This window comes from Podarcis raffonei, chromosome 14, assembly GCF_027172205.1.
Source record: "Podarcis raffonei isolate rPodRaf1 chromosome 14, rPodRaf1.pri, whole genome shotgun sequence".
NCBI classification, from domain to species: domain Eukaryota; kingdom Metazoa; phylum Chordata; class Lepidosauria; order Squamata; family Lacertidae; genus Podarcis; species Podarcis raffonei.
This window is the reverse complement of record NC_070615.1, coordinates 28,053,946-28,077,214: the sequence shown is the minus strand read 5'-3', so window position 1 is coordinate 28,077,214 and position 23,269 is coordinate 28,053,946. Positions and strand designations below refer to the sequence as shown.

At 51.6% G+C, this 23,269-nt stretch overlaps 3 protein-coding genes across 4 annotated transcripts; 2 read left to right on the top strand and 1 right to left on the bottom strand.

The window, feature by feature from the left end:
* Window positions 1-1,579: 1,579 nt before the first annotated feature.
* PDIA3 (protein disulfide isomerase family A member 3) lies at window positions 1,580-11,345 on the top strand. The gene is made up of 13 exons (XM_053364255.1): window positions 1,580-1,861; window positions 3,832-3,910; window positions 4,263-4,380; window positions 4,695-4,799; window positions 5,216-5,345; window positions 5,935-6,051; window positions 6,163-6,288; window positions 8,002-8,184; window positions 8,391-8,499; window positions 9,943-10,071; window positions 10,310-10,389; window positions 10,666-10,723; window positions 10,928-11,345. Exons 1-13 carry the CDS (start codon window positions 1,719-1,721, stop codon window positions 11,045-11,047), a joined length of 1,497 nt encoding a protein of 498 aa, XP_053220230.1. The 5' UTR covers window positions 1,580-1,718; the 3' UTR covers window positions 11,048-11,345.
* A 114-nt stretch (window positions 11,346-11,459) lies between these two features.
* ELL3 (elongation factor for RNA polymerase II 3) lies at window positions 11,460-17,194 on the bottom strand. The gene is made up of 11 exons (XM_053365596.1): window positions 16,436-17,194; window positions 16,307-16,351; window positions 15,625-15,758; window positions 15,406-15,536; window positions 14,689-14,864; window positions 14,496-14,617; window positions 14,221-14,311; window positions 13,575-13,818; window positions 13,172-13,211; window positions 12,654-12,825; window positions 11,460-12,573 (listed from the first exon to the last, which is right to left on the bottom strand). Exons 1-11 carry the CDS (start codon window positions 17,192-17,194, stop codon window positions 12,313-12,315), a joined length of 2,175 nt encoding a protein of 724 aa, XP_053221571.1. The 3' UTR covers window positions 11,460-12,312.
* Window positions 16,954-22,523, top strand: LOC128401342 (peptidyl-prolyl cis-trans isomerase FKBP8-like). Of its 2 annotated transcripts, none has more exons than XM_053364257.1 (8): window positions 16,954-18,209; window positions 19,172-19,341; window positions 19,809-19,897; window positions 20,035-20,252; window positions 20,566-20,738; window positions 21,076-21,153; window positions 21,436-21,555; window positions 21,983-22,523. In XM_053364257.1, exons 1-8 carry the CDS (start codon window positions 17,948-17,950, stop codon window positions 22,010-22,012), a joined length of 1,140 nt encoding a protein of 379 aa, XP_053220232.1. In that variant the 5' UTR covers window positions 16,954-17,947; the 3' UTR covers window positions 22,013-22,523. The 2 variants fall into 2 exon arrangements, with proteins under 2 accessions (XP_053220232.1, XP_053220233.1); XM_053364258.1 differs by lacking the exon at window positions 16,954-18,209 and adding an exon at window positions 18,219-18,949.
* The last annotated feature ends 746 nt before the right edge of the window (window positions 22,524-23,269 follow it).

Here is a 23,269-nt window from a genome sequence, read left to right as displayed (position 1 = left end):
CTGCTGTGCTGAGCATGAAAACCACTCCGTCCCTGCTTGATTCTGCTAGATGTGTGAGGGGTGATGTGTGCAAGCATGTGATGGCCAGGCTCATTGCTAGTCTCTGGTGGTGATGCAATGGGTTGACGTGGTCCTGTTCAAGTGCCCCTCAAGTTAAGACTTGCATGTGTGCTAGCAATTGGCTAATGAACAGGTGCATAATGACGTGTTAGCATAAAGCTGGAGTTCTTGTTCCTCTCAATTCCGTGTCTACACGTAATCCCTTTTCAGTGAGGGCAGCCACTCTAAGCCAAAAGTTTGCCTCCTCTTCAACCAATATGTACACGTTGCATTGCTGAGCATAGCTAAAGGAATTGCATAACAACAGGGCATGTGCAGTCAAATGAAATGAGCGCCTTCATAACAAAGGTGCTGCATCTCTAAGCCAGGATCTCTACATGTCAGGCAAGAAAATGCACAGAAATACAGGCTTATTGTTATTATTAAATTTGTATACCACCCTTCATCTGAAGAGCTGTGAGAGGGGAGAAGAGATTAAAAAGCTGCTCCTTAGAATCGTAGAATTGCTAGGGACCTCAGGGTCATCTAATCTAAATCCCAGCAATGCAGGAATCTCAACTTCTTTGGCAATCACTCACCAAATCTCAACTAGACCACACAGGACAGCCTTGCCTATTCTTCATGAGTGAACTTGAACAGTGAATGTAGTGAATAGGCTAGGGTTAGTTCAGTTTAGAGCCATAATACCGAGGTTCATCTTATATTGTTTTTACTTTCTGTCTGCTTCCCTTTTATTCCTAACAAGGTCTCCTAAATTGACTGCTGAAGTGGGTCTGTTTGCCATAGAATTCCCACATGCCTAGCTGCATAGCATTCAGGTTACTGGGTTTAGGATCAGTAGCCCATAAAGAAACAGAGATGCAGTTGGTCTCAGAGCTCCTGGTTGAAGGGGGTCTGTCAGTGAAATGAGCTAGCTGCTTTGATCTTGGACAAAGAAAAGGCAGCTGGAAGCTAGCTAGCTCTGCTTTCCCCAGCAATTTGTGTGCGTAGATTTGACTGAAGTGCTAGGCCACTGGCTCAAAACATTTTTAAAAAGTAATTGCTTTAATGCATCCCAGTTTCCTTCCCATTTGGGGATGCAGGAGTAAGTGGGGAGGGTGGCGGTGGCGGCAGGCACCGGAGAAAGGCCCACTGGCAGCACTGCAGGGCTGTTGTGCTGCAGTTGGGCAACGAGGGTGATACAAGAGTTTGGCTTCAGCCGCTCGGCTGAGGGCCTAGCTCTTCACAATAGGGGGCACTTTTCGAAAAAGGCGCGGACATCTCTCTGGCCCTCAGGCGCTGCTCTTGAGGGGGAGACGAGGGAGCCGCAATGGCGGGAGGCGGGGCCAACACGCGAAGCCCGCTCTGGAGCGCGAGGCCAGGGCGGCCCCTCGCGGCATCGCTATGACGACGAGCGCAGAGCCACCCAGCCTCCTCCTGCCACCATCTCTCCTTCTCATTGGCCGCCCTCCCGCCGGCGTGGGCCAGTGAGCAGCTGCCACACTACAAATCCGGCCCCGTCTCCTGGAGGGGCGGGACTTCCGCCTCCTCTTTAGCTTCCCGCTGAGGCGAGAACGAGGGAAAGCGAAAGTCGCCTCAGCCGCCGCTTTCTCTGGCTCGCTCTCCGTATTCCTCGCCTTTCTCCCTCTCTCTTTCTCGCTCGCCGGCGGCTGGGCCTCATGGAGGCGCTTCTCCTCGCTCTGCTCCTCGCCCTTGTGCCGCTGCCGGGACGCGCCTCTGACGTGCTCGAGCTCAGCGATGAGGACTTCGACAGCGGCCTGGCCGACCGCAGCGTCGCCCTCGTCGAGTTCTACGCCCCATGGTGGGTCGAAGGGAGAGGAGGCGGCCGGGCGGGCGGGGAGGGCAACGGGGCCAGGGCGCTCGTGGGGGGCGGGGCGGCGAGGCCCCCGCTGCTTCGGCTCTGCGCGCGCAGGAAGAGGAGCGGCACGTTTCTCGTGCGCGCGCCTCCCACAGGTCCATAGGCAGACGGGGAGAGGGAGGTTGGCAGGCCGGTGGATCCCTTCGTCGCTGCCGCTGCCTTAAATGGCGCGGAGCCGAGAATGGGAAGAGCGAGGGAGGAAAGGAAGGAGGGAGTCCGCCTGCCGATCTCCCTCTCGCCGCTGCCTCTTGTCTGTCAGGCCTGTGGGGGTGAATTCTGCGCATTCCGGACGCGATATCCGCGGAAGCCTCTCCGCGATTCGCCCGGCCGCCGTGAAGGGCAGCTGGTTTGGGTTGGTAGCGGCCTCTTTATCGGGCGGGGAAAGCCGCGGTGGCTCCGGCGCTGGTGCCGCAGCCGGTTTTGAAACTGCAGCCCCCAGGCTACACCGGGGCAAGTGCCTGCGGAGGGCGGGCTCTTGTTGCCGTGGCTGCTCCCGGTTGGCTGCTCCGCTGGGCTGTCACTATCAGGGATTGGCTGTTGGTCCCCTGGGAAGTGCCCGCTACCTTTGCGGAGAAGTTGGGGCAGCCATCAGGGCGTCTTATCGGCAGAAACGGAAGGGTTGGGCGCCTGCTAGCTTCCGGTGGATACCGGTAGTTGGTTCTTGGGTGAACCGTGGGTGCTGCCCTTGTGAGAACGGCGAAGCCTCCTCGCTCTGTCCGCTTCATGGGGTTGATGGGGCCACTATTAGCTTGTGCTTTTTGCGGGAGCGGGGTGCCCTTGCCAAGCAAGATGGATGATTCATGGTGCCCAGCCCACTGGCTTCAAGTATCTCAGTGGTCCTTGATCCAAATGAATCTCAATGTATACTTGTAATAAAAGCAAAACATAGCCCTTCATAGAACAATAAAAGACAGTTTAGCATAAAATCCCGTGGTATGAAACTTGGTACACAAGTTTGCTGAAGACAATCAGGTTTGATCATTGCCAAAACAGGAATTTGGGAACCATATTTATGCCTCCATGGGTTCTATGATGTGAGAAAGGTGGGATAGAAATTCAAGAAAGTAAATGAAATGCCTACATTTTGTAGGTTTAATACAAGTATTCATATTTTAGTAAATATCAAATTGTGTATTCATTAATCCTCCTTTTGAAAGTGCATCTGGTAGGGGTAATGATTCACTGTAGAGAAATCAACTCAAAATTACAAGCCAGCTAAATGCTAGCCTACTGAAGGCTGACCAGAGATAGGAAGCTGCAAGTCTAAGCCTATGCTGGGTGTATGGAAGAGGAGACTTCCGTTGTCTAGCAACCCACTTGATTTCTGTGTTGAGCACAGAGGAGAGACTGCTTCAGTCTCTTGCTCCATCCCTCCCATCACACTTGCATAGAACTCACAACTGCTATGAGGGAAGGATCTCAGGAAATCAAGAGAGGCAGACAAAAAGGAGGTCAAGAGCCAGCTTCTGTCTAACTTGGCTTGTCCCTGCTTTAAGGCCATCAACTACCAGCTATCTTCTGGGAAGGATCCTTGTAACTCTCTGTGTTCTACCATATTGCTCATTCTTCTCCCTTGCCCCCATGGATAGTGATGTTAATTGTACTATGCCTCAAAAGCATTCATCGTCTGGAAGGCAGGATATTAATAATCTAAATAAATAAATTATGGTTGTCTGTGCCAGACTAGTACTTGAATACAAGGATGGGCTAATGTGCTTATATCTAGATTATGTCACATTAACCTATTTATTCAAGAGTATTAACTTTTTTAAAACAAATTTAAATTTTAAAACCCTGCACAGTTTTAGTCATTGATTTTTATCTGACCTGTTGTGCAATCTTGGGCCAACAACAGTCCTTGCTGATGAAAGAAAGTGGTATGCCAACCATGCATTGAACTTTTAATCTTGTAGGTGTGGACACTGTAAACGCCTTGCTCCTGAGTATGAGTCTGCTGCCACCAGGCTAAAGGGAATAGTGCCACTTGTGAAGGTTAGTTTTGTAATGTGCTACTGCATGAAACTCTGCAGAAAAGGGACCTTTCCATAAGTTAAATTGCTTGACTACTGATAGTGGAGTTGGGAGTCAGTTCCATTGGTGCCTGTGTGAATGTGGTGGGGAGTAACGTGGGATAAAAAGCTTTGAATCTATGTCTGCTGTTCTTTTGATCAAAGTCCCTGGAGGTATAGGAAGGGCCTCTGTTGGTGTTAGATGGGAATGTTTGGATGAGGATGTTTGCATGCATCTATGCTGTTGGCAATGTACAGACTGGATGGTTGTTTTTTTAGAGATGTCACCATCCTTTACTGTGGAAAAGGCAAACCCTGCTCACATTCTCTTTAAGGTTGACTGTACAGCAAACTCAAACACCTGCAACAAGTATGGAGTGAGTGGCTATCCAACTCTCAAGATCTTCAGGAACGGGGAGGAGTCTGGTACCTATGATGGTCCAAGAACAGCTGGTAAGGAACTGTCGGCCAGGCTGTGGGTGCTGGAGGAGCTGGTTAATAGTCTGCAGCAGCCCTGGCACAGAGTGGAGGGTTATTGCATGCATGTTCTGCTTGTAGACCTCCCAACATCATCTGGTTGGCCTCTGTAAGAACAAGATGCTAGACAATATGGGCTTTTGTTCTGATCTAGCTGTAGGGCTCTTCTGATTGAAGCCTTCATTTAAAGGGTATTTGTGTAATGCCTTGTACAGCCTTGTATATTGGATGTCCCCAAAGCAATCCCTACATGCAGCCTGCCACTAACTATGCCAAACTTCTCTCCCAAGATGGAATTGTGAGCCACCTGAAGAAACAGGCTGGGCCAGCCTCAGTTGCTCTCCGCTCTGATACTTTTGAGAAATTCATCAGTGAAAAGGATCCTGCTGTGGTGGGTAAGTAGTGGGGGGATTTTGGGTGGGGGAGGTGATCAGATTTCCCCCCCCCCCCGAGCCTTCACATGCTAAGATGTGGAGGGGGGTCGCCAGTCTTTCTGGAATTAGACATCATAGACTGCAGTTGTTAGCGCAGGATCTCACAGAGCTTTGAACTGGCAGTGCAGAGTTACCTCTTCTGTTCCAGTCCTCTTAACCTGATCTCAGTAGTAAAAATGTTCAGATAAAAACGTTCTGCAGTGTTGATTTGAGCCATTCCCAGCTTCAAATATTAGAAGCCGGGGACTGGTCTCCTTGGATGCAATTTGCAGGTTCTTGCATATGGCTCACTGTTTTTGTGTCCAGGTGGGATAGCTAAACTGCTTCTGCTACTCTTCTTTCATATGGAGTCCTTTGCCTTTTATGATGTTCTGCAGGTTTCTTCAAGGAGTTGTTTGGTGATGCACATTCAGAGTACATGAAAGCAGCGAGCAACTTGAGAGACCATTACCGCTTTGGGCACACGAGTGATGAGGATCTAGTTAAAAAATATGAGCCAGATGGCGAGTAAGTAGCACATGGGCCTCTATTCTCCTGATTGGTCTACCAAAATATAAGAATATAAGACACAAATTTCAGAAATGCATCTGGGCATAACAGCTCTGCCTGGCTTCCTGTTGCTCCCCACAATGAATTTCCCCCACTTGTATAGCAAGCTGTTTCTGACGGATAGACCACTGGTTCTCTTTGGACTGAGCTTGAGCAACACTCAAATGGCTTGCCAGTATAGGCAAGCCGTGTTCCTAGCAACTGTCTTTGTAAAATAGTGATTGTACCTTCTGCGGCCCTATGCAACATTCCCCCCCCCCCCCCCCGCCAACACTCAAGTCCCTGCTGGGCTGCTTCCTGCTTGTTTTTCCTGCCACCTGAAGGGAGCAGGCAAGTCAGAGCTTGAGGTGCTTGCTGACTGTCATTCAGCTTTTCCTTGGGGAGTTGGTTAAGCAGCTGAGACACCTGCTAGCAAATGTGGCTGGAAGCCCATGTTGAAAGAACAAGGGAGTCCTGTTTGTAAGCCAAGCCCTAGCAAGAGCACAGCCTGTTTGAGGGTGATGTGTGCTTGGTTCACTGTCAAGTTGCACCGATCAACTTTCCACAGAGGCATTATCCTGTTCCGTCCCCCACACCTGGAAAACAAGTTTGAGGACAACACTGTGCGATACACAGAGGACAAGATCACAACTGGCAAGATCAAGAAGTTCCTTCAGGAGAACATGTAAGTGTATGGCAGCTTCTCTCCTGCCAGTCTAGAGTGAGTGTCTGTGTCTGTGTCCGCAGTGTGAGATCCACATGCTAACGTGATTTGGGGGTTCCTTCTGTTCTTTAGCTTTGGCATCTGCCCACACATGACGGAAGACAACAAAGAGCTGATCCAAGGCAAGGACCTGCTGGTGGCTTATTATGACGTAGATTACGAAAAGAATCCCAAGGGGTCCAACTACTGGCGCAACAGGTGAGAACACAGCAAGGACTATCCTGGGAAAGTTAAATGAGTGAGGTTGGAGAGACCTGCAAGCCACTGATATGTTCTGACTCCACTGTCACAGGCAATATGTGCCTGACCTGCCAGTTGCTGGGAATCATAGGTGGGGAGATCACTGCTGATGCTGCAGTTAGGTCCTGCTTGCTGGCTTCCCGCTGGGGCAGTGGTTTTAAACCAGTGTGCCACGGTACCCTGGGGTGCCTTGAATGATGGTCAGGGTGCCTCCCTCCCTCCTCTGATGCCCTCTCATGTCTCTGCCTCCCAAAGGCTTGTGTGACTGTTTGTTGCAGCATCCTTGGCTACAAGCTCTGCTAGTTGCCAGAAGCTGAGGTGGCCTCGTAGTAAGTAAGTAAGCAAGCAAGCAAGCAGGTGAGGGAGCCTAGCCAGCCAGTTTGCCAGCCCTTGCTGTTGGGAATGAACAGACAAGTCCTAGGCCCCTGTGGGTCAAGGGAGGCAGCTCAGAGACCTGCCCAGAGAACTCAAAGAAGAGGAGAAGAGGCTGAGAAAACACTCTGTGAAGGAGGATATTTGAAAAGAGTGAGAGGCTGCCAGCTCTGCAGGCAAGGGGTGACATAACTGGGCTCCTGAGTCCCACAGGGGTGTCACAGAATGAATATAGTTGGGACAAGGGAGCAGTGGACTCAAAAAGGTTGAAAACATTTGCACTGGAGCAGCTGGTTGACCACTGGGAGCAGGACACTTTGTCTTGATCTAGTGGACTCCTATGTCTGTGCCAGAGGCCATGCTTCTTGTGGCTGCTCTATAGCCCAAACAGAAGGGCTACAGCAGTTCCAGCATGCGAACATCCCCCTCCCTAGGAAGAGTGGGGGCAAGAAGCCAGCAATAGTATGCGACAACAGCAGCAAGAGTACTTTTAGCAAAGTACTGGAAGACACAAGAACTACCCACACTGGAAGAATGGCAGACGAAGGTGATCGACTACATGGGATTGGCTGAGATGACTGGCAGAATCCGAGACCAAGGGAAAGAGACGGTGGAAGAAGACTGGAAGAAATTTAAAGTTTACCTTAAGAACTGTTGTAAAATTAATGAGTGCTAAAATGTTTTGAGCAATGTAAAATAGAATTGCAGCGATAAACAATTGGACATGGGAAAAAGGATTTAAAGGAAGTGCCATAAGTAAATAAAATTAGAGGTTGCTGGAAAAATTTAAAACAAGGATGCAGACAGAGGAGGTATGGGGAAGTCGCTGAAAGAAGGTTTAAGGAAAAGAAGGTTAAGAAATTATACATGTTTATATGTGTGTTTGTTTTTGTATTGTTTTGTATTGTTATTTAATATGTGTTGGAAAATTAATAAAAATTTATTTTAAAAAAAAAAAGAAGCCAGCAATAGTATAAGCTGTGGAGGTCCCCCATCAGCAGTGAATAACTTATGGAAGGAGACTGGGCAGTGACACTTCTGCCCTTGGCCAATCATTGATCACTTTGGTGGCTCTTTGAGGCTGCTCCAAGCACACTTGATCCTTTAGCTATAGAATTTGGGACTGCTTTGACTTGGAACACATCACCACCTCTGCCTGAGCCAAGGTACTTCCGAAATTGGCTCTTAATTAATTAAAATGGTTTGCTTGCCTTCACGCATGCCTTGAAGAGGACAGGTGCGCTGTGACTCCTGATTATCTTGGGCTATCACAAAAAAGTTTTGTTATTGCTTTTGCAGAGTGATGAAGGTAGCCCGGAGTTTCCTGGATGCTGGACACAAACTCAACTTTGCTGTTGCTAGTCGGAAGACCTTCGGTCATGAGCTCTCAGAGTTTGGATTGGATGGCTCTACCACCGATGTTCCTCTTGTTGCCATCAGGACAGCTAAGGGAGAGAAATTTGTCATGCAGGAGGAATTCTCGTAAGTGGAGCATTTGTTTATACTGCAAGGGTGCACACTGCTTCTGGGGTGGTCTGGAGTGGGGACCTCCCACTGCCTGTTCCTGAGCAATTCTGAGCATAAAGCATCATAGGCCAATCCAGGACAGAAAGTCTTCTAGTGACTTTAAAGGGGGATTACAAATTTGGGAAGGACTGGTTGAAACAATACTCTCGTTTGGTTTGCAGCCGTGATGGGAAGGCCCTGGAGAGATTCCTCCAGGATTATTTTGATGGAAACCTGAAGAAATACCTGAAATCTGAGCCCATCCCAGAGAACAATGATGGGCCTGTGAAGGTGGGAGCTGCTGCTTGTTCTGTCTCATCAAGGGTGGTGGGAGCCTTGGGCCCCTTCAGATGATATTGGACTTCCATCAGCCCTAGCCAGCGTTGCCCAAAGATAAGGGATTATGGGAACAATAGGTCAACAGCAGCTGGAGGGCCCCCTACTCCTAGCTTAAAAAAAACTAGATCTCATAAGAATAACTCGCTCTACGTGGGGCTGCCCTTGAGACTGACCCAGAAACTCCAGCGGGTGCAGAATGCTGCAGCGAGACTCCTTCAGGGTCCTTGCATACGGGGATCACATTCACCCAGTGCTATACCAGCTGCACTGGCTCCCGGTGGAGTACAGGATCAGGTTTAAGGTGCTGGTTTTAACTTTTAAAGCCCTATATGGCCTAGGACCCTCATACCTACGGGACCACCTCTCCTGGTATGTCCCACAGAGGACCTTACAGTCTTCAAACAAAAAACACCTTGGAGGTCCCGGGCCTCAGAGAGGTTAGGCTGGCCTCAACCAGAGCCAGGGCTTTTTCGGCTGTGGCTCCAATCTGGTGGAACCCTCTGTCACAAGAGACTAGGGCCCTGTGGGACTTGACATCTTTCCGAAGGGCCTGCAAGACAGAGCTGTTCCACCAGGCCTTTGGTCAAAGGCATAGCCTGACCCCCTCCTTTGGTAATTCTTCACAGAACTCTAGCCCAATGGTTGCCATCAATTTGATTTGAACTGATTTTATAATGAATTGATTTTAGAATGCTGTATTATTTTACTGTTGTTAGCTGCTCTGAGCCCAGCTTTGAAGGGGAGGGCGGGATATAACTACAATTTATTATTATTATTATTATTATTATTATTATTATTATTATTAACCAAGAAGGGGACTCCTCTGTTGTATTTTGGGTCATGTTGCAGCAGGTGGCAAGGTATGACTGATGTGCAACACCCCAAAACATTCCATATCAAATTCCAAAATGCCCACAAATTTCTCCACTTTGTTCTAAGTTTCATGCAGTTTAAATAAGATTAATGTGCACATTTATTAACTTCAGCTCTTTCTGAGCTATGCCTTGAGGCTGTAGCTTTCCCAGGGTGGGTGATGTTAATAGCTGCTGGGCAGTTTCATCAAAAAACATGAAAAAGACAAATTGAAATTACAAGTTGGGTTGAACAAGCCCAAAATTGGAAGTACAAGGAAATCTTAAAGTAGCTATGTTTTCCCTGAATTAAGTTTAAGTTTATATGTTCTTGATGCATACCAAAACTGTTTCTGGACACCTGGAATTCAGGAATTCAATTCATAGATGGGAAACAGGCAGATTTGGATGTGATCTGTATATTGATTGAACTGCTGGGAAAATGAGAAGCTTCCTGCATATTATTCAGTTTGTAATAACACTAAAATTAGGCACAGTGTGTCTTGGGAACCTCCCCTTTTGAGACTGCATGTTCTCCCCCCAGGTGGTTGTGGCTGAGAACTTTGACGAAATCGTGAATGCTGAGGGCAAGGATGTGCTTGTGGAGTTCTACGCGCCTTGGTGTGGCCACTGCAAGAACCTGGAACCCAAATACAAGGAGCTTGGAGAGAAGGTATGCCCAAGGGGCGGGAGGAGGATCTGAGTGCCTGAGTGTCTCTCTCCCTTAATAGAGGTCCCTGTTCATAGGTGACCATAGAGAAGGGATCTTACCTGCAGGGACCTTGATACTGTGTATTTGAGCAAGGTTCTCCTGGGTGTGGAATAGCCCCTAGGGGACTGGCACTGCTCTGCTATCATGAATTGACTGCTTCTACCAGTGTGAAATTGCTGATTGGATTATCTTTCAACAGCTCAGCAAAGATCCCAACATTATTATAGCCAAGATGGATGCTACAGCCAATGATGTGCCTTCTCCCTATGAAGTGCGAGGGTAAGAGAATTATGCTTGGTAGCCACTGGCTGGTTCTTGCCTGCCCTCTGCTGTCAGTGAGAGTGTAGCTGTCCTGCAGGTGCAGTGTTGGGCCTTTTAGGAGGAGTCCTTTGCACCCCACCCACACCTACATTGTGTGCTTGCACTATGCCACCTTGAAGAATGGCTGCTGTATGGAGGCTTATGCATGTAAACACCAGGCATATTTCCTCCAGGGCAGTCATTCAGGATACCACTGAATGCCCTGCTGAGTGGTCTTTCTTTCTTTGTTGACAGCTTCCCCACAATTTATTTTTCGCCTGCGGGGAGCAAGCAAAGTCCAAAGAAATATGAGGTGAGTTCATGCTTATACCGGGTTCCCTAGAGTAATAATAACCAGCTGCAATGAAGTCTTTTTTCTTTTGCCCATTAATCCTAAAATATGGCAAGTAGCATAAATGATCAACTGGAATGTGTTGAGGTTGCTGTGTGTGTTAGTGATTGGAACTTAATGCCTTGAGCACTGTTGCACTTTGCCTGACTTGTGTCTTCTTGACAGGGGGGGCGTGAGGTGAATGACTTTGTCAGCTACCTGAAGCGGGAGGCCACTTACCCACCCATTCTACAGGAGGATGAAAAACCCAAGAAGAAGAAGAAGGCGCCCAAGGAGGATCTGTGAGCGGGGAGGGGGGCTTGGTGTCATCATCGCCCTTGTCTGCAGAAGAGCCCATGGCCACTCCTGGAGGTGGGGCCCTGTGGGGCAGTCTAAGCTGTTGGAAAGTGAAGCCACATTGAGCAGAGGGGACCCAGCTGCTGCTGCTGTTCTGTTTAATTTCCTGCCCCCTCATCTCTTAACTGCACTGGCCTTGAATGCCCTGGACTGGCTGATATTTGTGGGTGGGGAGGGGGAGGGTTTGTTTTCTAATTTTTTGTACATTTGAAGAAGTGAATCAATAAATGACCCCCTTAGGCCCCAAGTTGCCTTTCTGTGATGTTGGAAGGGGAAGGACTTCTCCCTGTCTCTTTGAGCGGGATACATTTACCTGTTTCTGGTACTTTGCTAACTTGGGAGGCTGCTCTGCCAGATAACTTTCGTTCCCCATAGAAGTTACTGAACAACTCAGCTGTTCTTGAGAACTTTGCATGTTGATTTTAGCTTGGGATAGCCTAGCTCTGCAGAGGGGCCTAAGCAGCATTGTCAAATGAACATGTAGCAGATTGATAACATAACTGATTGATACGAAGTGAAGGGAGATGTCATGTCTGTTTAAACGATCTTCACAAAATGCAATTTTTTGTATAACTTCTCATGTGGAGAGTCTCTGAGAGATGTGGTAGGTGCCAAGCTTTAAGCCTGTGTGACAAAGACCTGTCTCTGCAGCCACTAGAAACTTTGAAAACAAAGCAGCATAAGCCAGGCAAGATTAAAGTATTCCTTGAAGAAAATGTTTCTAGCAAAGTTCCTACTGCCTTGGGTGTGAGTTTCTGAACAAATGTCAACTGGAGTTGGACAAGCTAAGTGTTAGCATATTGAGATTGTCCTACCTAAAAATGCAAGACTACCCACACTCCAGTTTTTCCAATTAAGGCACAAGAATATACTTGCTGACTATGAAACAATTCTAAAGCACAGCTTTGTTTCAAGCCAAAGATGGCTGCTCTGGTTGTGGATAGCTTGAAGTTACTTTAGGCTGCCACAAACAAGTTGCTACAGAAGGACTGGGAAAAGGGAGCACCCTCGCCTGCTTTAAGTGATTCTTTTCAAATTGCTTTCAGCTAGCAAGATGTTGCAGAGCAGACTTGGACCAAAACATAAGAGGAACGTACTGTAAGCCGGGCCTGTTCTTAAGCTGTACAAAGCTCACTCCAAGAGCAAGCAGTTGCAGTGAAACACTAGAGCCCCCCTGTGCTTGCTGTGAGGAGTTGCAGGTGATGCTGCCCTCATCATCTCCTCTCGCCACAGCCCCTCTGCCCAGCCGGAGAGACATTCTGCTCAAAGTTTAGGATTTGAGCCTTGATGTGGGAGAGCTTGTGGTGCAGATACTCGCAGTGCCTCTTTTCTTCTTGGTAGTTAGGATACACCTGCAGAGAAGGAAACAGTTCAGCCACCAGGAGGAAAGAAAGCACCCCCCCTCCCTGATGCCAGCCTGGGTTCCTCACCTTTTTGAAGTGCCTGTATTCTTGCAAAATCTGATCTTCTAGGACCTGTAACCCAAGAGAGCTAGTTCAGCCCAGGACCCAGGCAGGGAAGGTCCCTTCCCTTTTGTTTCCTGAAATGTTGTTACCTTGTACTCCTTGGTTCCTTGCTGCATTCGCCTAAGCCTTGTGCCCAGCTGGGCAAACCTCCTGCTCACACTCCCAATCCTGGCATGGAGGTGGCGGTATGTGGTGTAGTCTGCACTGAAGTCCTCCTGGTAGGCTCGGTACTGCTTTACTGAGCAAATGGGGACATATTTCCTAGTTTCAAAAGACACATTATGTGAGTCAGAAGATGGAAAGGGAGAGCCTCCTCCCTTGGGGAATTTGACCCAAGGTATCAAACACTGTATTGGTTGGGAAGGCCAAGAGCAGCAGCCACCTCTCCAATCCCATCTCCCACATCAGGAGTAGAACCTTTTTTGGTCCCAAGGACTGTGTTCCAGCATGGACAGTCTTCCAGAAGCTCCATTTGGTCCCTAGGCATGAGATCCCCACATCAAATGTACAACAAGGCTGGGCACCAGTGAAAATGATGCTGGTTCCCAAATGGCTGAGGCCTATGAAAAATGCCCTTGCCTTGTGTGCAGTGCAGCTAAATACTTACAAGTAGTATTTGAGGTTTTCCTCTGAGGTGCTGGCATGGTCTGGGGAGGGAAAAAGGAAAAGCAGAGTCATTGTGGTGGCAGCAGTCGCCCTGCCACCCTGCATTGGACACCAGCATCTCCCACCAGTGCTTTCCCAAGCTCGTTCCATCTGGATATTTTGGTCTACACCTCCCATCAGCCCAACTGCTCTGCAGTCCAAAACACCTGGAAGATTGGGAAGGTGGTTCTAGACAGCTTTTTAGGCCCAAGTTGACAGCACAGGTACTTCCTGGTTTAAACCATTCTGCCAGACTGGGAAGGCTGAGCTTTCCATTTTGCTCAAGGTTAGGAGCAGACTGCAGAGGTTCCAGTTGCCATCATATTTGATGTTCGTGCTGGGAGTGCATCTGCCAGACTCCTCACCTGCCTGCCTCTCCTCTTCCCCTGGCCACTCAACCTCTGGTGCTCTATGACTTCCTGCTTCAGGTTCCTCATCCGAGCTCTGAACCTCTCCTATGATGTCACTGCAATCGGTCTGGGCCCTGCTTTTCACTGCCGCTGCAGGCTGCATTTTGCGTCCCCACCAGCTGCTCTCGGCTCCTGTAAAGTGAGGCCCCTGCCATCTCCTGGATCTTGGCCCAAGTGCAGCTCGGAGAGGTTGTAGTCTCTGAAAAATAATATCCACACTTCACTCTTTCCAGGCACAGTCCACTTTAAAGCACTGTGTCTGAGTATGGCAAATGTTAAGCCCTCTCTTACAGTCTAATCTGCCAAGTGGATACTAGGAACAACAGGATAATGATGGTTCCCTCTAGGCAGGAAGACCAACTGAAAACCACCATGCAGTAGCACACACAGGCAGGCAAATGAGAACAGAAATGGAAGACAAGAAAGTCCCCCTCCCCCTGTGCCCACAGGAGCCTGCAATGCCTGGGAATTAGAGAGGCTGCCCAGAGGGGGTGATGCAACCACAGCCTTGCCATGGCATCATCGGCTGTTGCTGCTACTGCTCTGAATTAAAGCACTGTTGCAGGACTCTGAATTAAAGCACCACCATTGCAGGACTCACCGCTCTTAAAGGACTACCACCTTGAGAAGGGGCAAACTTTTCAGATGGAGGGCTTGGGAAGGGCTTGGCCAAAGCTTGCTGGGCCTCTTTCCTGCAGAAGTGGAAAGAGAACTGTTAAAAGCTGGCAGAGCAGAATAGTGGGAACAACTATACACCCACACATAAAGAGACAGGATTATGCTAGAGAGGGAGGGGGAGTGAGAGAGAATGAGGACTAAGACCACAAGGATCCCCTATCCCTCCCCAGTAGTCTAACTCCCGACTCATTGCTCTACCTGCGCAAGTGCTCAGATGTTTCCTGGTGCTGCTGCAGAGCACCTGTCCAGGCCTCCTTTCTAGGTTGCAGACTGTCTTCTTTCAAGCTGTAACTTCTTTCTGGGGGGCTCAGCTGCCCCATCTGTGGGGTAAAGGGGTGGTGAGGGAGGCTCCAGCAAGGTGAGGAAGCCCAGTGGCCTCTCCCAGACCTACCTCAGCCTGCAACTGTGGCCTCTCCAACAAGCCCAACAGCCTCTTAGCCCTCTGGTCGCTTCCGTCCAGCACCTGCACTGGTGGCCATGGGGGCTCATTGGCTGGGGGACTGCTTTCATTGCCTTTCCCTCTGGGGCTCTCTGAGGCTGCTTTCCTTGGGAGGAGGGCGCCAGTCTCTACAGTGCAGAAAAGCAGAAAGTCAAGGCAAAGGGAGTGAGGGAATAGAGCCAGCCTTGGCTGTCAGTGGCTCAACCCCCTCCCCAGTGCTAATTGCAGAAGACAGTTTCCATTCTTCATCCACAGTGATTGTCTATAGCAACTGAGCTGAAATTTGGATGTTGCACTTCAGATCCACTTATGAAATTTGTATACCACCCTTAATCCAAAGATCTCAAGGTGGTTCACACATGGAAGGATTTCATAAATCCAGAGTAGCTTTATAATGGTTATAAGGTTTTCGTTAAGATACCAAACTAAACTGTTCCATTATGATCACACGTTAGTAAAAACAGTTTGCTAGGTGGTTTTAAAACAAGTTCCACTGCTTCTTAGGATATATACATTCTAGGTTAGAACCAGAGACCTTTGAATGGCAGTGCTCACAAATTGTTGCTTTCAGGAAGTGGGTAGGGGAGAGAGGTGGTGGCAATTTGTGCCAATTCCCCCTTCAGCTCCTATCCAGGAAGCCCTTGCTGCCCCTTGCCCCTCTCTCCTCACCTGGGTTTGGGAACGCAGCTGCTGCCCTATGGCAGGTCGACCTCTCTACCCCCCATCTGGACTGGGAGGCCTCCACAACCATGGCACAGATGGTGATCTTCTCCTGGATAGCTCCTCTACCCTCCAGCCACCTGAGCAAAAAAGAGCAATGTTCAGGGAAGCCTCTCTCCCCCATTCCCACCCTCCCAGGGAAACAGCCTTTGGGCTGGGCCAGCTCACCTGGTACTGGCCTGGCGGACGCAATCGAAGCTGGCCTGCGGCTGCTCCTTCGTATAGCGTGAGAGGTAGAAGGTGAAGCGGAAAGTCCGTGGGTCACGACGGCCTGCAGTGGCGCCGCAGGGCACCTTCAGATACTGGACAGCATAAAAAGAGAAGAGTGGGGATCTGGTCTGGCCCCTTGGCCTCAGGAGCAGGGCCTGACGCTAGACATGTGGCTGGGGGCTGTTTCTGTGGCTGTGGGGCCTGGCTCTGCCTGGGTGAAAAACACTGGGACGGTGCATTTCCAGGGGTCAGTCTTGGCCCTGCGCAAGAAGGGAGTGGGCGGGGCTCCCCGTAGAGAGCAGCGAAGGCGCGGCTCCTGCCCGCCCCGTCTCTTTCCCTCTTCCGTTGCTACTAAAGGGGACTTTCAGCCCGAAAAAGAAGCGACTTTCGACGGGGCGGGCTGCCCCGTTCCAGCGCCGAGACAGCAGAGCATTCCGCGGGGAGGACGCCGCAGCCAGGCTCGGTCTGCCGCTCGCGCGAGACTCGTTAGCCGCCTTGCAGAAAGCCGCGGGGAGCTCGTTAGGAAGCAGGCGGCGCCCGCGGCGATAGCAACGGCCACGGCGCCCCTCCGTTGCCCAGCCCCGGCGATGGGACTCGACAGGACCCCTGCCCAATGCACGGCGCTGGGAAATATCCTTACCCCTTGGCTGCCCTGGAAGGCGATCACGGGACGAGGCGCCGCCACCTGCAGGAAAAAAGCGGGCAGTGAGACCTGTCCTCCCGCCAAGTGACGGGCCGTACGGCAATCGCCTCCAACCCAGCCCGTTACCTGACACCGCTGGTAGGCGAGCAAGGCTTGGAGGGCCGAGTCGGTCAGTTTCACGTGGAAGAGGCTGAGGCGGGCGCCCCGCGAGCCGGGGCGGTAGGAAAGGCGCTCCGTCGCCTGCCGCGGCATCGCTGGAGTGAGCGGCTGTGGTGGCGCCGCCTGGGCGGGACTTGGGCTCGACGGCGGGGCGGGGCCGCTGCTCCTTGCTCGGCAGCCGCTGCTGCTCTTCAAACCGGTGCGCGTGCCCAGCCCGGGATGCCTGGCCAGACCGGCCTCCCTTTGGGGCGTGGGAAAGGCCCGTAGCAAGAAGAGACCTCGGAGCTTTAGTCTGCCGTCCCTTCCAGAAGAAGGGCGCCGCCGATTACCCACCAAGTCCCTCAACAGTTTGCCCTGAGGAAGAACGGCCGGTCCGTTATCCAGGTCTTCGGGGGAGCTTCTGCCCATTGTCCCCGGTCCCCCAGACCGGAGATCCCGGGGCTGGGCCCCCCTTTGGGCCCCGGGCCTCGCATCTACTCCAAAGCCCCCCGCGGCAGCCGACCCTGGACCCTTGGCCACGTGCAGCGGGGCCACGTGCTTCTTGGGACTCTCCACTAAGCCTCTTAGAGCCCCGCAGGTCACCGGGCAATAATCTGGGGCGGAGCAGCATCCCCTAAGAACCGCTAAGACTGTCGGATGCGCCTCTTCGGTTGAGTGGCTTCCCTCGCCCAGAATACCTTCATAGACGTTTACTTCTGGGCATAGGAGCAAACTCCTAGCCGCCATGGGGTGTTCAGCGCCCCAAAAAATATTTGCGGGGGCCGCCCTCCCCCACAGTTGATGGGCACTGCTATTCAAATAGTGTGCATGCACCTCATCATGTGATCAAGTTATGCGAGCGGGGCTTACCTGCTCCCCCAATGTTTTATTGAGGTTGGCACTTCTTCTTCTGGGTGGTCTGTTCCTACATGAGAGAATTGGGATGGAGGGCAAAGCCAACTGAGTTTTCTCAGAATCTAGCCTGTCAGGAAATGGGGAGGAACCCATTCATCCACGGGAGGTATTCCCTCTTAGCGCAAATCTTTGGGGCCTTGCGTAGCATAAGAGGAAACCCCCTTTTCCGTCGCGTCTGGGTGAACAGCGGGGTGCTGCTCGCCGCCTCTTCTGTTATAGACGCGAAGGCATTTACTTGGGTTTATTAAGGCAGCCCAAAGGGAGGGGCCCCGCTTGAGATGCGGGAGGGGGCCCTGCTGATCCCTGCTAAACCCAGCCGCAGCCTGACGCCCAGATCCTCCTTGGAAGTAAGCCTGAGCGCAGCTGGGGCGTAGGGGGGCTTACTCTATAATTGAATTACAGGCGCTCAGTGTAGACTGAGGGAAGGAGAGACGGCTAAGCGGCCTCTCGCTTCTGCCGCTGCCGGCCTGCTCCGACCGTCGCATGCAAGGCGGGGAAGCAAATCCCTCGAGATCCTAATGCGCGGCTGCCGGCAAAGCCCCTCGCTCCGGGAAGCCCCTTCCGAGGACGGAGGACCAGCCCACCATGTTCTTGGTCAAGATGTTTCAGGGCGAGGAGGAGGAGGAAGGCGAAGGGGCGGGCGCCAGCCTGGGACCGGTGCTGCTGGAGGGAGGCAGCCCCCATCTTGGACGGAGGGTCCATTTCCTGCTGCCCCACACTATCATCCAGGAGCCCCCGCCCCAGCTTCAGGAGCGAGCCTTTTACCAGCGGCTGGAGCGCTTGCTGGGAGGAGAAAGAGGCGGCTTTGCAGCGCTCTTTGCGGCCGACGGCTGGGAGGACCTCCGAGGTGAGGCCCGGAGCGCAGGGGGCTTTCAGGCCAGGAGATGGAGGGTCCCGCTGCTGCCCAGAGGGCCTTGGAGGCAACAGGGCGGCTCGGACTCTCAGACCCTACATGATCCTCTCTGCTGCCAGTCATTGGGGGACGGGGTGACATCGCTGGCTAACAAGCGCCACAGCCAGAAGCCACTGGGGGCAGGAGATGGTTGCTGGGTTCGCTGCCTCTTAGCCAGAAAGCCCCCTGCCCCCGCCTCAGCGACCCAGACCAGGGTCTGCCCTCACACCCATGGGGTTCTAGAGGTGCATCAGAATGAGGAGTGGCTTGACTGATGCCCACCTCAGCACCCCACAGAATGTGTGGTGGTGCATCAAAAGGAATAAGAGGATAAACGAAGGCAGCATAAGGCAAATGCTTAAAGTCCTGGGTGACGTGGATTCCCCGCCCCCCAGACAGGAGAAAAACTGGTGGGTGTGGGGAAGCACATTAAGAACTTCTGATGCCCTCAGCTCTGCCAAGTTTGAGAGGCCCCATTGTTCTATCCCTTCCCCAAAAGTATATTAGTCTAACAGATCGGGAAGGCTAAAGAGAGAAATAAATGTTTTGTTTTTGTGTAGATATCAGTACAGAGAAGGCAAATGAAAACAAACTAGTCCCTTTTTTGCATTTGGAGGCCTTCATCACCTGAAGCCCTAAACTGTGGTGTACTTCACCTATGCGTAAATCAGACCCTGGCCCAGGACCATTTGGAGGTAACTGGGCAGGTGGGACACTGCAGTACCTCATGGTGGGGAGAAAAGGCCCCTCCATTTGGCTAGAGCAGGTTGTTGTGAGAGAGGGGCTGTAACTTCCTCATCCTCTGGCACTCCCTTGGCCTTCCTTCCTTTGCACCTGGGCAGTTGGAGTTCCACACACTTCCTCAGGCAAACACTTGCACCTGTAGTTGAACTGATGCTCCTCTTTCCACCCTCCAGAGGACAAGTCCCTACGGAAGCGGCTGGTGAAGAGCAGTCCAGAGGGAGGCAGCTGGCCACAACTGGGCCAAGAGGTTACTGTGAAGATGCTGGGAATCCTGGAGGACCACAGCCTGGTGGAAAAGGACCAAAAGCTCACCTTTGTCCTTGGCCAGGGGGAGGCAATACAGGTGAGGTGTGGGAAGGCTGCAGCCCAGGGGCTCCCTTGTTCCTTCGTGCATTTTCTCCTCCTGATCCTTTCCCCCCTGGCTTTGCCTGGCAGCCTGCCCCACAGGGGCAGCCCATTCTCAGCCCCCATTTCTCTCTGTTGCCTGAGCAACTGAATGCCACCAATGGAGGGGAATCCTGGTTGTTCTGCTTCTGTTCTGTTTCAATGGAAAGGACTGGCAGCTTTGCAGCCACCCTCAACCTCATGCTTACAGGGCCCTCCCTCTACACAGGATCTCACCTTTTCTACCTGTGCGCCATCATAGCAGTGGCCAATGCAGACCACGTGAGAATGGCTGTTGCTCCCAAGCCAATGTACTCTTGCACGTAGTGGTGCTGAGAGGTGTGACAGCAGGATATATGTGTGTGTGTGTGTGTGTGTTGGGGGGGCACTTCGGGTCAGGTCCTTGTTTCCTTTTTCTCTCCCTAGGCTTTGGACCTTGGCGTCCTCTCCATGCAGCTGGGTGAAATAGCCCTTTTCCTCGCTGGCCCTGCTTGTGCCTACGGTCACCTGGGCAGGTAGTCATCAGTCATTGCTCTGCACTGTGACTGGTGGGCAGGGAGGGGGGCAACATCTGGTTCCTTGGTGGGGGAAGAGAGCTGTGTGTTCTCAGAGGTCTCTCCTCCTCCTCCTCCTCCTCCTCCTCCTCCTGCAGAGAGCCAGATATTCCCAAAGATGCCACGTTGCTGTACGAGGTGACTCTGCTGCACGTGCAGGACAGCCCGGACCTGTTGCTGTTGCCCACCATGGAGCGCCTCAGCCTGGGCAACCAGAAGCGGGAGTGGGGCAACTTCCACTTTGAGCGGGGGGACTACCAGCAGGCCCTGCACTCCTACCAGCAGGCTTTGCATGTCCTCTCCTTGCCAGGGACAGGTGAGGCACTGTTCTGAGGGCTTGGGATGCACTGGGGGATGAAGCCCTCCCAACACAGCCATGTGGGTGCGTGTTGGAAACATGGGGTTGGCAAGGGTTCAATTAGAGCTGACCGGCAGCTTGCCTGGAAATAGTGCCGTGAGCCCAAATCTGGGCACTTTGGATGAAAAGGGAGAGGAACCCTGTCCCAGAGGTGCTCTCCTGCAAAGGCACACTTGACCCATCCCTACCGCAGAAGCCCAGTTCTGGGGCTCAGCCCCAGCTGCACCTCCTGGCTGGGGGTGACGCTGCACCCATGTGGGTTTCTCTCTAGACTGCCCGAGCCAAGAGGAGGAAGAGGAGCTGCATGACCATCGGGTCAAATGCCTCAACAACTGTGCAGCTGCCCAGCTGAAGCTGAAGCTTTTGGATGAGGCCCTGGCATCCTGCAATGAAGTTATACAGCTTGACCCAGAGAACATCAAGGCACTTTACAGGAAAGGGAAGGTGATGAGGGAAACGCCTCCCAACCCCTCACCAGGGCCAGGAGGGACGAACTTGGCTAGGGAACGGCATGCTGAAGGCCGTACAGCTGGCTGAGATCCAGAGTGGGGTGGTGGGGATGGTGGCAAAGGTCCCTGTTCCACAATATTGACCTAATGCTATATCTGGATTGAAGTGGGGGGAAAGGGAGTTGTGACCACAAGAGGTGAGAGAAGGCAAGAGGGAGGGTCAAGGAACAGTTGCAGAGACCAGCCAGAGAAAGAGGTGGACAAGGACAGGCTCCCCCACCCCTATCCAGTCAATATACCACCCCATCTCTGTCACTCTCTCTGCTATTTAGCTGTTGTCAGAGCGGGGAGAGGACCAGGCAGCCACCACCGTTCTGAAGAGAGCCCTGCAGCTGGAGCCAACTACCAAGGTGGGGCAACAGGATATGCTAGGGGCAAAGACAGGCAAGGGACAATAGCAGAGGCGGTGGGGAAGGTCCATCTTTGCTGGGCTAGCTTCATCCTCTGCCACTTGCGGCACTTGGGACTGGCATCTCCCCTTTTGCTCAGCTCGCACTGAGATGACATCATATTCCTAGCATTGGTGGGAGGGTGCTCAGGGGGCACTGGAGGTGATTCCCCCCCCCCCCGCCTTCCCAGTGTATTAACCATTTGCTCCCCAGAAGGATTAAAAAGACCTTGGCTGTCTCTAGGCTATCCATGCTGAGCTCTCCAAACTAGCAAGGCGGCAGAGGGGGCAGCTGGAATGCCCTGGTCCAGGAGGGGCCACTCCGGAAGACATGGCAACACCCACCATTGCTCACAGTGCTCAGGTTTGTTATCACGGCCTAGTTAAGGCAAAGGATTGAGGGTCCTTGTCACTTAGCAGGTGCCTTCCTGCCCCTTTATCCTGGGGGGGGGGTGCTGCTGGGTTTTTTCCCCAAGACTGTTCCCGTGGCCTTGTGGCAGCTGCCTTTGTGGGCATGTTGTTTGGCCAGTGTGGTGTAGTGGTTAGAGTGCTGACTAGGGCCTGGGAGACCAAGATTCAAATCCCCACTCAGCCATTAGTCTTATTGGGTGACCTTTGGCCAGTCACTGCCTCCAAGCCTAATCTACCTCACAGGGTTGTTGTGAGAATAAAATGGGGAAATGTATGCCACCTTGAGCTCCTTGGAGGAAAGGTGGAAAAAATGTAAGAGATAAATAAGAAATTGTGAGGCTGTGAAGGCTCATGTGTCTCCTCACTGCCATCTTTTGCAGACAGATGCTCCTGCTCCCCAGCCAAGCTGAGTGGCTGCTTCTTTTCCTGGGTTGACCCTAGAAAGCCTTGCAGAAATATGAAGTTCCACCTTCTCCAACAGCAAGGACTTCTGAGGGGCGTCAGGGCCAAATACTTGTTGTGTGTGCCCACTTGTTTCTCCTGGGATGGGGCAGACCCACAGCTGCTATGGAACTGTGTGGCTCTAAGTCCCAAAAGGAACTCTTCCTCCTCCTCTTTCTCTACCACCACCAGCAGCAATTGAGAGGTTTGCAAGCGACGTTTATCCAAGAATGAAACATGGCACCCAAAGTCAAGTGGCTGGCTCTCATTGACACCTTTGATGATGATGTTCCCTAAGTGTAAAGGAAGGCTGTCATTGTGAAAGGGTGGGAAGATCCTTTCCAGCTGAAGCTGGATACTCTGAGGCTGGATGTTGCCCTGCAACCCAGCTTGCTGCTTATATTTTCTTCTGTGCTCTATTCATTTCCCTGCCAATCTGCAGGGAAGCCACCTTGGAATACATGTCTCATTCAACCCAAAGACTGGCCTGTTCCTAGTGTTGAGATGAGGAGGAGAACAAATTCCAGGGTGTGGACAGACATACAGCTCCCTGCACGGAATGGCAAAGGGTTTTCTGCATTGTGGGGTAGGGTGGGGTGCTCTGCTTCTGGCATGATTATTCTCCCTTTTCTAAAAGCAGACAAACACCACGCTTACTGTGTTGTGTTCTTCTCCCATACCTCTTTGAAGCACAAGTCTGGGCAAAGGAGGGGCTTCATGACTGCCACAAGGGCCAGCCAGGCAGCACTTTGCAGTTTGGCTGAAAAGAGTGAAAATTGGTTGTATGGAGAGCAGCCTTGTCCCCCCTAAGGATGTACATCTATGTGCACCATAAGGGCCATGTACTTCAAGGGTTCCTTATTGCTCTGAAGATCCACCAAGGGCCATTCTGATATCCCAGTTGCCTTATTTCCCTTGGCAGGGTTCTTCTTCTTCTTCTTCTTCTTCTTCTTCTTCTTCTTCTTCTTCTTCTTCTTCTTCTTCTTCTTCTTCTTCCTGCTGTTGAAATTGTCTGTGTTCTATCTGCACACACAATATTTACCACCAGTCACCATCACCTCTCTTGTGGCAGCCTCACTCATGAGCTGTAGCAGGTCAAGTACAGAGAAGGTCCTCCTTCTTTGTAGGAGAGTAGGAATAACTTCTCTTCTGTCCTAAAAGTATCCCCTAAATTGTAGAAGGCAGATAACCTCTGAGCAACTGGATTTTCATAGAGGGTTGTGTGT

What these genes read in the sequence shown, in the direction of transcription:
- LOC128401342 (XM_053364257.1), top strand. Translation starts at nt 17,948, where the DNA reads ATGTTCTTGGTCAAGATGTTTCAGGGCGAGGAGGAGGAGGAAGGCGAA. An exon ending in GCCTACGGTCACCTGGGCAG is followed by an intron (nt 19,898 to 20,034) that starts GTAGTCATCAGT and finishes CTCCTCCTGCAG; the next exon opens with AGAGCCAGATATTCCCAAAG. An exon ending in CCATTGCTCACAGTGCTCAG is followed by an intron (nt 21,556 to 21,982) that starts GTTTGTTATCAC and finishes CATCTTTTGCAG; the next exon opens with ACAGATGCTCCTGCTCCCCA.
- PDIA3 (XM_053364255.1), top strand. Translation starts at nt 1,719, where the DNA reads ATGGAGGCGCTTCTCCTCGCTCTGCTCCTCGCCCTTGTGCCGCTGCCG. An exon ending in GAATAGTGCCACTTGTGAAG is followed by an intron (nt 3,911 to 4,262) that starts GTTAGTTTTGTA and finishes ATTCTCTTTAAG; the next exon opens with GTTGACTGTACAGCAAACTC. An exon ending in TCCAACTACTGGCGCAACAG is followed by an intron (nt 6,289 to 8,001) that starts GTGAGAACACAG and finishes TTGCTTTTGCAG; the next exon opens with AGTGATGAAGGTAGCCCGGA.
- ELL3 (XM_053365596.1), bottom strand. Translation starts at nt 17,194, where the DNA reads ATGGCGGCTAGGAGTTTGCTCCTATGCCCAGAAGTAAACGTCTATGAA. An exon ending in AGCTGCGTTCCCAAACCCAG is followed by an intron (nt 14,865 to 15,405) that starts GTGAGGAGAGAG and finishes TCTGCACTGTAG; the next exon opens with AGACTGGCGCCCTCCTCCCA. An exon ending in GGCCACAGTTGCAGGCTGAG is followed by an intron (nt 14,618 to 14,688) that starts GTAGGTCTGGGA and finishes TTTACCCCACAG; the next exon opens with ATGGGGCAGCTGAGCCCCCC.